The sequence below is a fragment of the Nannospalax galili genome, unplaced genomic scaffold (assembly GCF_000622305.1).
Source record: "Nannospalax galili isolate Female #2095 unplaced genomic scaffold, S.galili_v1.0 scaffold286, whole genome shotgun sequence".
Lineage (NCBI taxonomy): Eukaryota > Metazoa > Chordata > Mammalia > Rodentia > Spalacidae > Nannospalax > Nannospalax galili.
This window is the reverse complement of record NW_008359442.1, coordinates 1931091-1944888: the sequence shown is the minus strand read 5'-3', so window position 1 is coordinate 1944888 and position 13798 is coordinate 1931091. Positions and strand designations below refer to the sequence as shown.

The 13798-nt window shown below is 39.9% G+C and overlaps 1 protein-coding gene across 1 annotated transcript; it reads left to right on the top strand.

The window, feature by feature from the left end:
* The first annotated feature begins 6096 nt into the window (after window positions 1-6096).
* On the top strand, window positions 6097-8396 carry LOC103725705 (prolyl-tRNA synthetase associated domain-containing protein 1). The gene is made up of 2 exons (XM_008823004.3): window positions 6097-6251; window positions 7919-8396. The coding sequence occupies exons 1-2, from the start codon at window positions 6168-6170 to the stop codon at window positions 8348-8350; spliced, it is 516 nt and encodes a 171-aa protein (XP_008821226.1). The 5' UTR covers window positions 6097-6167; the 3' UTR covers window positions 8351-8396.
* The last annotated feature ends 5402 nt before the right edge of the window (window positions 8397-13798 follow it).

The window sequence follows — 13798 nt, the reverse complement described above, 5'->3', positions numbered from 1 at the left end:
TGTCTTAAAGGGTTTATGTGGAGTACAATATTGTATAACTCTATTAACTCAACGTAAACCTAATAATTTACAGCCAGTTTTGAAAGAGAAGCATCTTAGCTCTGGAAATTGTTATTGAATATGTCAATGCTGTTGTAATGAAATGCCTCTTCTAATTATATGGTTATTAAATAAATAATTTAAAAAAGAATTAAATATTCTATACCAATATAATCCAAAGATACATGACTTTAGTACTTATATCGTAAGAAGTCTTCGTTTTCTGTAATTATGCAATTATATATCTGTAAGAATAAAAACATTTGTATGTATAGAAAAAAAAAGAAAATGTGTATTAAACAATGAAGTGTCCCTTTGAGCCAGTAGATGATTCAGTGGGTAAAAGCACTTGCCCCCACACCTGATGACCCTAGTTTGATCCCTGGAACCCACACAGGAGGAAAGAACCAACTCCTGAAATTGTTCTCTGACAGGCACACATATACACACACCGTGGAACACACACAAATACAAAATAAACATAAAGAAAAAAGTCAGATGTGGTGGCATATGCCTTTAATCCCAGTACTTAGGAGGTACAGGCAGGCAGGTTCTCTGTAAGTTTGAGGCCAGCCTGGTCTAAATAAGAGTTCCATGCCAGCATTGACTACACAGTGAGACCCTATCTGAAAGAAAAAAAAAGTAAGTGGGTTAATTCACTAATAAATTATAAATTAGAATGATTATTTTGGTAAGTTAGAATACCAGGATTTACTAACAAGCATGTTCATCAATATGTAAATAGCTAAGAAAACTGTAATCCAGGACTTGGTAGTTCAGTGGTAGAACACTTACCCAGCATTCATAAAGCCCCATACTCAATAAGCAAGTAAATAATTATGATCTAACTATATGAAATATTTTTATCAAGATACAAGCAGTAGCAAAATGCTTCTGAGTTAAAAAATAAAAGGAATGATACAGGATCATACATGTATGAGGGCTTCAAGTATCTGATGAATTCATAGCTATACAAAATGATGAAAAAAAGAGCTGGGGATGGATCACTCTGTAAAATGCTTGAACCTATCATGGTAGAACTAAAGGTAAGTTTGAGGTCAGCCTGGGCTACATGAGACCCTGACTGAAAAAAGAAAGGACACTGGAAGGAACATACCAAAATGACAATCGTATTTCATGTTCTAAGTGATCTTTTCCCTTTTCTGTTTTGTTTTCTGTTTCCGTTTTCCTTTTTCTGTTTCTAAACATCTTGTAATGTTAAATGTTGCTTGTCTTGCTGACCTGAATTTCAAAGGCTATGGGAAAAGGCCCATTGGTTCTATTATCAGAACTCATTATAGAAAGAAATCATGGAGACTCCAGGTATAGGTCAATGGTAAGCTCATGCACCTCACATCACTTCCCCACCCTCCAAGTGCGTGTTTTAAAAAAAATTAAAATTATTTGTGTGGAAGGGCTTTTTATGATGAGAGTGTGGAAGTCAGAGGACAACTTTGTGCAAGTTTGTGGAGTTAGTCTCACCTCCAACCTTTATGTGGTTTCTGGCGATTGAACCTAGATGCAGAACAAATGTGTTTTGCCAGCTGAACCATCTCACCAGCAGGATGGAGTTAGCCCTGTGTGGAGTTTTTTAAGTTTTTTTTTTTTTAATTTAAAAAAAAAAGAGGAAGAGTAAAGTACAAAGGTTTAAAATTGGAGGAAAGACAGCATCTTCAAGAAATGGTGCTGGCAAACTGGATCTCCACTTATAGAAGAATGAAATTGGATCCTTATCTATTATCCTGCACAAAAGTCAACTCAAAATAGATCAAAGACCTTAATGTGAAACCTGAAACTCTGTAACTGTTAGAAGAAAACATGGGCAGTAACCTACAAGATACAGGTGCAGGAAAGCACTTTCTAAATCGACATCACTTGTTTAGGAATTAAGGTCAACAATTGACAAGTGGGGCCTCATTAAACTTTTAAAAAGCTTTTGTACAATAAAAGAAACAATCAAGAAGCCAGGCATGGTGGTACATGCCTTTAGTCCCAGCACTCAGGAGGCAGAGGCAGATGGATCTCTGTGAGTTCAAGGCCAGCCAGGTCTACATAGTGAGTTCTAGGTCAGCTGGGGCTACAGGGAGACCCTGTCTCAAAAAGACAAATAAATAAATAAATAAATAAATAAATAAGTGAAGAGGAAACCCACAGAATGGGAGAAAATCTCCACCAGCTACACATTTGACAAAGGATTAATATTCAGACTATACAAAGAACTCAAAAAACAAAGAATCAAGAAAACAAATGTTCCAATTAAAAGATGGGCTGTTGGGGCTGGAGAGATGGCTCAGTGGTTAAGAGTACTCACTGGTCTTGCAGAAGACCTGGGTTTGAATCCCAGCAGCCACATGGTGGCTAACAACCGTCTGTAACTCCAGTTCCAGGGGAATCTGACGCCCTCTTCTGTCCTCTTCAGGCACTGCAAGACATGAGTGCACTTACACACATGCAGGCATAACGCTCATTCACAAAAATAAAAATAAATAAATCAAAAAGTTTTTTCTTTTTTTGGTCTTTTTGAGACAGGGTCTCCCTGTAGCCCCAGCTGTCCTAGAACTCATTATGTAGGCCAGGCTGGCCTTGAACTTGCAAAGATCCACCTGCCTCTGCCTCCCAAGTGCTGGGATTAAAGACATGCACCACCCGCCCAGCCCCAAAAAAATTTTTTTAAAAAAGGAAAAATGTGCACTATGGATCTGAACTATGGAGTTCTTAAAGAAGAAATAAAATGGCTTAGAAACACTTTAAAAAGTGTTCAACATCCTTATTAATCAGGGAAATGCAAATCAAAGCCACTTTAAGATTTCATCTTACCGCAGTCAGAATGGCTAAGATTAAGAGAATAAATGACACCAAATGCTGCTGAGGATGTGGAGAAAGGGGAGCACTCATTCACTGTTGGTGGGATTGTAAACTGGCACAATCACTGTGGAGAGGTTTTCAAAAAACTGAAAATAAATCTACAATATGATTCAATTATACTCCTTGGTAGTATATGAGTATACTCAAAGGACTCATCCTATTGCAGAGACACTTGTATATCCCTGTTTCTGCTCTTTTCACAATAGTGAAGAAATGGAAACAACAAATGTTGGATAATGAAAATGTGGTCCTTTTTTTTTTTCGGTCTTTTTGAGGCAGAGTCTCCCTGCAGCCCCAGCTGTCCTTGAACTCACAGGGATCCGCCTGCCTTTGCCTCCTGGGTAGTGGGATTAAAGACATGAACCACCATGCCAGGCCAAATGTGGTACATTTTCACAATGGAGTTCTACTCAGGGGTAAAGAAAGACAAAATCATCTAGCTGGTTACACATGCCTTTGATCTCAGCACTCAAGAGGCAGAGGCTGGCAGGCGGCCAGATCTTTGGGACATCAAGGCCAGCCTGGTCTATAGAGTGAGTTCCAGGAGGGAGACCTTGTCTCAAAGACAAAAAAAGACATGAAATTTGCAGGTAAATGGAACTAGAAACTGTTAAAGTAACACAGACTCAGAGAAATACGAGATGTATGCTGTGTCTCATTTGTGGCTCTTAGTACCAAATCCTTATATGTGAGTACATATCCTGATGTAACTGCAGGAGCCAGGAAAATGCAAAGAAACCATGGAGATAAAGGGAAAGAACAAACCTGAGAGAGGGAGACAGTAGGAGACAGGTGTTACCAAGGAGGAAATGGGGAAAACGGGGGTATTTAGCTGGGAAAGGAGGAGAGAGGGTTATACAAGGAACTATGGAAGTAAGGGGGAAGAAGGAGCTCATGAGAGGGGGGATAATAGGAGACAGATATTATCAGGAATGGAATGGGGAAATGGGAGTACTTTAACTGAGGAGGGTTAGCTGGGAGAGTGAGGGGAGAGATAAAGCTTTGGTGGTATGAAAAAGAAGAGGGAAATGGGTTGGTTCAAAAGCCTACTGAGAAATACAAATACAGTATCCGTACGTGAGTGCATGTGCATAGCTGAAGGCTATATAACAAGAAACATGGTGCCAAAGAGGAGAAACATCCTTTCGAGTTGTTGTCAGGGTAGTCCAAGAGACTCCCGAAATAACACAGTCTACTGCAAAGCTCTTGATTTCCTGCCAGGAAGGTAAGACCCTATTGTTGAAGACAGGACATACTTCGGACATAGGATTTGGAGCAATGGAGCTGGAATTGACCTGAAGCCTCCTTCCAGAAGATTAGCTCTCAGTTCTAGGGGATACAATGCAAGCTGCTAAGAGAGAAAAATCAATCAATAGTCCAACCCCAGCTTTAAAGTCTAATAACCACAACAATGACTGGCACAGCAAACTATCTCTATTGGTGCAGCAGTGGCACTTTTATCTTGGGGGTAATCAACAGCTATCTAATTGGACTGAAAGTACATTCAATGGTAGAGAACTCAAGTGTGGTACTGTAAACATAACCAAAATACATGCCTGAAGGCCATAGACTGTATAGAAAAATCCTACATGTCACATTCATAGACATATGTAATTTCTTACTGTATGCTAAATATGTATTCTTAGATTTACAGACAAATATACCATTCATCACTCATCAAAGACACTTCATTTTGCAACAGTTGGGGACTATTACAAAGACAACTGGTCAAACATCGAGAATAAGTGTCTGAGAGATGCCCAGTCCTAAGTGACACATCGACAGTTGAACCTCTACACCTAAGGCTCATGGAACATAGAACAGGGAGTAGAGAGAATACTCATCATTCTGTTCCTGATGTAACAGTGTGATGCACCCAGAAGGCCACAACTGGCTAAAGTGTAGAGAATAAGAGACTACAGAGTGCAACTGTCTGGATAGGACTCTTACATTAAACCTCACCCACCCAAGGCTCAGGTCCCTTTGCACAAGAGGGGATGGAAAGATTAAGAGCCAGAGTTTTCCAGGCTTCCGGGAACTCGCTCATATGAACTTACAGCAATGGTGACAGCAAGCAGAAGACCCATGCAAACTCAAACCAGACAAAAACCCAGCATAGAACTGGGAAAATGGGCAGGAGGCCCCCAACCTTAGGCAAGGAATTATTGGCAGTTGATCACTGCTGGGTTAGGGAGAGTCGATCTTCTCTAAGAGTGTTGCTAGATAGGCTGATGAAGCTCTAGAGGACGAACTCACATGGCGGGAGATCTGGAGACACAAACTTGACTCCATAGGCCTTAGCATATATGACAGAATGCATGAAATCCAGTGGGGAGGGTATGGGGGGGTGCAGATAGGCGAGAGGGTCTAAATATGATTAAGAAATATTGTATGAAATGCACAAATAAAAATATATATCGAAAAATTAAATTGTGCTATCCATAGTTCTGGGTGAAATTCTAAACACAACTCTGAATTCCTCCTTTATACTTTCCTCCAAGGGTAAGGTGCTGGCCACACTGCTGTGTTTAAAATTTCTTCAGGCCTTTAATTTTCACCCTAGAAATGAACTAAACTCATTCACACTGAGGTTTAACATCCAGGGTATATCAAAATTTCTTGTCGGCTGTAAGTCTTAATCTAAATTTTTTAAAAAAGTATATTTATATGTATGTAAATGCACCCACGTTGCGGAGGCCAGAAGAGGGGTTTGGATCCCTTGGAACTGGAGTTAGATGTTTGTTAAACGTCATGAGGGTGCTGGGAATGGAACCCAGGTTCTTTGCAAGAGTAGCTAACTCCTGAGTCATCTCCAGCCCTGCTTCAAAACTAAATTTGTAAGGAGGAATTTCAGGCCCCACTGAAGAGGTCTGTGGCCGTTCTCAGGCTGACAGTAATTTGCCAGAAGGTAGTCCAATTTCCACCACAAAAGACTAGTCATAGGTCTGCTCGCGTTTCCAAATGACCAAAATCGTCTGCAAAAGTAGAACAGAACCCATCTGTCACAGACTAATGTCGGAATCTTGAGACCACGACCCTGGGAGCCCCCCAACGGCCGCTCCGTCCCATTGGAACTGGACCGGGAAGCGGAAGTTGATCAGGCTACGGTGGGAACCTTTCTTCTGTGGGCGTTTCCCCAAGGAGGCTCACAGGCACAGGTCCACGTACCCGTGGAGACGAAGGCTTGGCCACGCCCCGGAAGGCGCAGCTTGGGCTTCCGACGCCGCGTAGCGCTTCTCTCGCGCTGGCTGTGTGGCGATAGGATGGCGGGCCCCGAGCTGCGGGCAGAGCTAGAGCGAAGGCTGGGCGCTCTCGCCATCTGCACGGAGGTGGTCGAGCACCCCGAGGTGAGGCCCCGGCCGGGCAGCTCCACTGCGGCGGGGACCTGGTGTCCGGAGGTGACCAACGCGAGCAGGGCAGAGACTAGGTCTATGCGGTTACCGGGAGGAAACGTCCCTCGGCACGATTGGCTCACGTAGCGCGTGGATAAGAGTAGCGCAGGGACAACCTGTGCGGCAGGCAGCAGAAAGGGTCTGGGAGGGCGGTCAGTTGTCCACGTCATGCGAAGCAGCTATGCATTGCGTTATGTAGCTAAGGTGCGAAGCAGCAGCCTGCCCATTAAGAGGCATCTCTATTAAGAGCCTCAGCAGTGTCGGGGTATGTACAAGCCACCAGGATGAGGGTTTCGTTTAATATTTTGATGCTTTGCAGTTTCATCACAAAACTTACACTATTGCAGTATGGCAAGAATCATCTCCTAAGTAATTGTACAAGCACATACTCATGGGGCTGGAGAGATGGCTTAACAGTAAAGAGCAGGTACTGTGAGTAGGGGACCTGGATTTGGGTCCCAACATGCATCGGGCAGCTCATAGCTGCCTGTAAATCCAGTCAGTCCTTTTCTGGGCTCTGCGGGCACCACACAGGTGCACAAACACATTAATACATATAATTAGAAATAAAAAGTTAAAAATTTAAAGTACTGCCTGTAAACTCCAGTCCAGCTTGGCACTGTGCACATGCACAAACTTTAACATATAAAGTTAAAAAAATTAAAAAAAAGTACATATACTGTGCCTTCATAAACTTTAACATAGTTTACACAAGAACCCTGTACCATTAGGGCTGCATGGCTTGAGGGACACATTTGATAATGGCAAATATAGCAGTCACAAATACTTGAGAAATCAGTGTTTTCTCTGACCTTCCTCCCAGATTGTCACTGTCTTTACTTGTGAAAATTGCCACGCTTTTGATGTTCTTTATACAGGTCCAGGGTCTTACACTGTCCTTTCCCCATCACTGTGGTTGCATACTTTATAGGAATAGGAGTCTAGGGCTGCCATCAACATTTATTGTTAGGGTTAAAAGACAGCTTCTCAGGATGTGATAGCTTGTTTGGGCCATGGCCTATGAAAAACTGCTTCAGGTTTTGAGGTTAGCAATTGTGATGGTTCCAGGTTTTGGGTTTTTGGGGGGAGTTGAGACAGGGTCTTCCTGTAGCCCCAGCTGGCCTGGAACTCACTCTGTAGACCAGGCTGGCCTTCAGCTCACAGATTCACCTGCCTCTGCCTCCTGAGCTCTGGGATTAAAGGTGTGTGCTACCTTCTATGCCTGGCACTTATGTTTTCTTTTGTTGTTTTTGAGAGAGAATTTTGCTATGAAGTTCAGGTTTGCCTTGAACTCTGATCCTAATATCAGCCTCCTGAGTGCCAGGACTACTGGTGTACAAGGGTTTTAAAATATTTACTTGCGGACTGAGGATTTAGATGCATGCCTAGCATGCATTTCCTCTGGGGTCCGTCCCCAGGACCAGAACAAAACAAACTAAAACCAAAACCCAACTCCAAACAACAACAAAAAAACTTTTATAACTGAATAGAGACAGGTCTCTGCCAGTTAACATTCAGAACAGTGAGTAGTACCTAAGCCTTGCTGTTTTTATCCACCAAGCAAAGTATGTAAAAATATGGTTTGTGTATATGCATGCTACCTCTTATGTGATATTTTGCAGGTATTCACAGTTGAAGAAATGATGCCTCATATCCAACACCTAAAAGGAGCACATAGTAAGAACTTATTTCTTAAAGACAAAAAGAAAAAAACCTATTGGCTGGTAACAGTTCTTCATGATAGACAAGTTAATTTAAATGATCTTGGCAAGCAGTTAGGTGTTGGAAGTGGAAATCTGCGGTTTGCTGATGAAACAGCCATGCTAGAAAAACTAAAAGTTGGTCAAGGCTGCGCCACACCTCTGGCACTCTTCTGTGATGATGGAGATATTAAATTTGTTTTGGATTCTGCTTTTCTGGAAGGTGGACATGAAAAGGTATACTTTCACCCAATGACTAATGCTGCAACCATGGGATTGAGCCCTGAAGACTTTCTTGTATTTGTGAAGACAACAGGACATGATCCCATAATACTAAATTTTGACAAAAACTAATTTGGCTAATAATAATGTTCATAATAAACATTTCTGAGAGCTATTATTTTTAATATTTTTTATTTTACATGTATGAGTATATTGTCTACATATATAAGTACACCCATGTTATGCAATGTCCGAGGAGGACAGAAGAGGGCACTGGATCCTCTGGAACTGGAGTTAATGTATGGTTGTTAGCCACCATGTGGGTGCTGGGAACTCACCTGGGGTCCTCTGCAACAGCAGCCGGTGCTCTTAACCACAGGCATCTTTCCAGCCCCTATTTGTAATTAAAAAAAAACTTAAAAGTGATAAATATTATACCTCTGATTTGTTAACTATTATTTTAGAATGACTTTTCATATTAAAGATTTAAAAAGGTGAACTAAGTTTTAGTCAGTTCAGAGATTGTTGTATCCCATTTTCCATGACAGTTATTGCAGAAATGCCATCAACAATTGGGAATACTTTTAAGATTAACTAGCTTACAACTTTAGAGTGTTTATTGTGGTTGGAATATATTTTTGATAGTGGTTATTTTTGGGAAATAGGGATTAGTAATGATTCCCCAGTGAGATAATTAAAACAAACATTGGGTAAGGAGAAGCACTTCCTAATGTTTGGTGAAACTTTTTTTTCCTTTCTTTTTTGAGACAGGGTCTCCTTGTAGCCCCAACTGGCCTTGATTTTAGAGAAATCCCCTGGCATTACAGGTGTATACCACTACATTCTTTTTCTTTTTTTTTGAGATAAGGTCTCATATAGTCCAGCTTAGCTTTGAACTATTTGTGTAGCCAAGGATAACCTCGAACTTTTGATCCTTCCCCCTCTAATGTTGAAGTCATAAACTTGTGCCACTGTGCCAGGCTTATTAAACATAATGTAGAAAAACAAATTAGAGGTAGAAACTGTTGTTACAACCCCCCCCCACCCCCCCATCTTTTTGAGACAGTGTCTCTCCCGGTAGCCCCAGCTAGCCAGAAACTAGCTATGGAGACCTCAATCTCACAGGGATCCGCCTGCCTCTACCTCTCAAGTGCCACCATGCCTGATTTATTTTACTGTCTTATTTTGGAGATAATTTTATCCATCTGTATGGTTAATCTTGGCTGTCAACTTGATGTGATCTGGAATCAAAAAAGAAGCACTCCTTGGGCTGCAGAGATGGCTCAGTGGTTAAGAGCACTGGCTGCTCTTGTAGAGGACCCCAGTTGACTTTCCAGCACCCACATGGTGGATAACAACCATCTATAACTCCAGTGCCAGGGGGATCCGATGCACTCTTCTGACCTCTGTGGGCATTGCACTACAGGTGCACTTACATACATGGAGGCAACATACTCATACACATAATTTAGTACCAAAAAAGAAACAAACAAACACTCCTCAGGGCAGGTCTGTGAGAGCATTTCCAGGAAGGATTAACTGAGGGATAAGACTTTCCTGAGTGGGCTGAAACTTCTGGCAGCTGCCTAGCTATTAAGAGGTCCCAGGAAAACAGTGCTGCTTGCCTGCCATGCTTCTAGCTGGTGACTGTCTATCCCATTGTTGATGCTGCAATCCTTCAGTGACTAGAAGTTCTGCTGCTCTGCCTTTAGCCCACATGTACTGAAGACCAGAGGCTCTCCAGGAATCTTCCAGGCCTTCAGTGGTACCAGCTGGGGACTGCTAAAACATCTAGCCTCATCAACTGAACAGCTACTGGGTTCTCAGCATCTCCTGCAAGTGAACAGCCAGTTTGAGTATCCAACCCAGCTCAGGTCATGTAAGCTGATTTAATAGATCCCCTTTGTACTGTAATATATTTTTTGTACTATATATATTTTTATCTCAGGTCTGTTCCTCTAGAAAACCCTAACACAATCTTCCAGTTATGACCTTGGAAACACTTAAAACCTAGGAAAAATGTAGTCAGTTCTTCATTAGTTGAAGATCTCACATAGGCTAGACTATAAAAATTGTTATCATGAAAACTTTTTCTCTATTCATGCTAATAAAATATTTTTATTTACTTTTATGTGTATGAGTGTATTGCCTGCATGTGTGTAAGCGCACCAGTGTCGTGCAGTGCCCATGGAGGTCAGAAGGCGGCATCAGATCCCCTGGAACTGGAGTTACAGACGGTTGTAGCTGCCATGTGGGTACTGGGAATCAAACCCGGGTTCTCTGCAAGAGCAGTCAGTGATCTTAACTGCTGAGCCATCTCTCCAGCTCCTAAAATAATATTCTTAATAAGAATATATTTTCCCATTTAATCTCTGAAAAATAATCTCTATATGGTTGGGATACTGCATTCAATTTGCATAAACTTGTATTAATAAAAGGTGAAAAAAATACTTATTACCTTGTTCTAAGGTTCTGGGTTTGTTTTTACCTGCTCTGGACTATGTCTCTAAGGTAAAGGGCAGTTTTTTGAGTTGCTTTCCACATAAAATGAAGGAACAGAATCAGAATGTGTGGACCTTGGATATTTTGATAGTGATGTTATGCTAAAGGATTCAAGGCCAGTTGCCTCACGGAGTATGTAAGTCAAAATAAAAGGTTAGTTTTTGTAGCCTATCACATTCTCAGCAATTTTACTTCCTGAGGGTTCAGTTACCTTTGGTCAAATAGTCCAAAATTTTAGTATTAAATAGAAAATCCCCAAATTAAACAGTTTGTAAGTTTTAAATTATATGCCATTTTGAGTAGCATGAGATTTTGTCACTGAATCTTTTCTTTGTCCACACACACACACATACTGCCTACCTATTAATCACTTAGTCCTCATGGTTACCAGACTGACTTTGGCAGTGTATCAGCTGTGTGCTACTGTGCTGGTGTTCAAGTGCCCTTCATCAGTAGCTTAACACTATTATGTTTCCTATGTCACGTACCTCACACATCATCGCATCATTTAGGTATTTTATCTCACATGACAAAAAGGCATAGAGCACAATAAGGAATTTTCAGAAAGGGACTGGGGATATAGCTAAGTGGTAGAACAACAGACTAGCATGCTCAAGGCCCTGAGTTCAAGCCCTAGTACAAAAAAAGCCCGCAAACATTCACAACAATATTCTCCTATGGTTACAGTTTTACTTTATTGTTAGTAAATCTTAACTGTGCCTAATTTATAAATTAAGCTTTTCTTCAGGTGTATGTATGTATAGGAAAAAACACTTGGTGTTTTCAGGCATTCACTGGAGATCATAAAACATTCTTTCTCAGATAAGAGAGCTAAGAGAGCTACTTTCCTCTTTCTTGGGAAAACTTGTAATACCCAAAATTGATCAGGATAAAATACAGTTACAGGTTGTGGGGTTATCTGAAAATAGTCCTCCAGGGCAAAGAATAACACTTGATTGATATGATAAAGTTTAAAAATGATTATAACCATTTGTTATAAAAATTACTTTTTGTTTTATTTGTTTTTATATCAGTTTGAAAACTAAATGTTAATCCAACATAGTTTTTTAAAGGAGAATTAAAAAAAAAAAAAAGGTAAAAGACAAATGATGGCATGTTGTCATGCATGGAATCCTGTGGCTAATATTAGGTATTGCCAAGTAAGTGCCATTCAACTACACATCCCTCATTAACATTAGTTTGAAAGGAAATGTTACAGTTTTCTATTTTGATTTGGTATTTAATAACAGTAAGTACAATGGTAAACATTGAAAAGAAACCTTAGTAGAAATGAAAAGACAGTTTAAACTCAGGTTTTGTCAAAGGGTGTTGTAAGTGCAACATTATCCAGTAAGCATTCCTTTTAAGGCATTTTCACTGTCCAAATATCCCAACATGTAGGCCAAGGTTTATATTATAAAATGGGCTCTTTTTGTATTATTCATTCAAGACATAAAGAAAAATTACATTTTAGGACTAAGAATAGCTGAAAAGGAAAAGACAATTCACTTTCTTCATAAAAAGTAACTTAAAATACAAAAGTCATTTAGAATACATTATTCCCATTATAATTCCAGATTTGGTACAGTATTGATTTTACTTCCTGACATAAACTGTTAAGACAGTACAGGCTGTAGTACTTCATTTGTGAGGTGGCTACAATTCTATAATACACACAGTGAATTTTAAATAGGCTTTTAATATGCCTTGCATGAAAGGTGCTACATGTGAACCTGTCTTGTGAACTCTTTGGTAATCACCAATTCAAAAACTGGGACCAAAACATTTCCACATAGCCAGATAGGAAGCATATTATTACAGAGTTCTGGGCTAAAGCTATTATTCTGTGTGAGAACTTTCAAGTGTTCTTGGGGTTGTAGGTGTTTGTTTAGAACAGAATCAGATAATTAAAAGCATGTTAGACCTGGTTAGGAAAATGGTCCTGGTTTGTTTCTAGTTGGCTTTACTATTTTGTTTGGAAGAGTAGGAGAAAAGAACAATTTCCTACAAAGTCTGCTTCTGAAGCAGATTTCAGAGAAAGAAAATTTTCATGTGGTTATTTTCTAGTCCTTTCTTGAAATGGTTTGAAGAAGGTAGTAAATATAATAGGATGTTTTCATATTTTTATAGTCTTAGTGTATTTCCTTGGTTGTCTTTTTTCTCAGGGTCAACCTCCTCAGATTTGATACTTCATAGGTGATCGTTCAGTATTTTCAGTTGAAGTATGCTGGTTAACTCAGTAGGTTCTCTCTTTTACGGTGTTAGTATTACGGAGAAGTCAAACTGTGTTATTCACTTTCATTGGGCCACCTCACACATTAAGTTTCAACTTTAATTATCCTGGGATGTGTCCTAGTTGTGCAAATTAGATGCTAGTTAATAAAAAATCTAAGTTACCCACTTACTATATTTAGCTAAAACATCCTACACTGTCAACTTCTCAACCAAAAATGAATTTACAGTTTTTTACATGCACGTGTCTCTAGACTGCCATGATACCATATCCATTTGCCAATTTGATACTTGAATCCAAGGAGTCATGATGGAGAGATATTTCAAAGTCTAGAGAATAGATTTTAATATTTCTGTTGTACAACATTTGTATTTTAGTAAGAAGCTTTTGTATTTACATTTATATAGCACCTTTCATTCAAGAGTTTCAAAGTGATCTAATTTTACAGCATTAACTGCTGGCAAAGCCTACATTATGGCAGGAGTGAAATAAATCCATGTTCTCTAACTTTCAATTTCTGGTCAACTGAACAGTTTGTCTCTCTTTTTTATTGATGGTCTTCCAAAGGTGACTAAACACAACACTGCTAGTGGCCTATGAGGAAGGGGGATGGATGAATGAGAAGGGGGAGTAAGTAAGGGAAGAGATAAGAGGTTTTTCTCATGGCTACTGGGTTAGTGATGATACAGATTTTAAGACACATGGAATGTGGGATTATCCCAAAAAGTTCTTTAGAGCTGGTAATAAAAGCCTAAGAAGTATAGTGTTAAAATAAAAAATAGTATTTTCTCATTTCAAAAGAGTATTTGATTTCTATGTTAAATAATGAACTTGCTAATAAGCAG

Coding starts and splice junctions, on each gene's coding strand:
- LOC103725705 (XM_008823004.3), top strand. CDS start 6,168: ATGGCGGGCCCCGAGCTGCGGGCAGAGCTAGAGCGAAGGCTGGGCGCT. Junction 6,252..7,918: donor AGGTGGTCGAGCACCCCGAG/GTGAGGCCCCGG, acceptor GATATTTTGCAG/GTATTCACAGTTGAAGAAAT.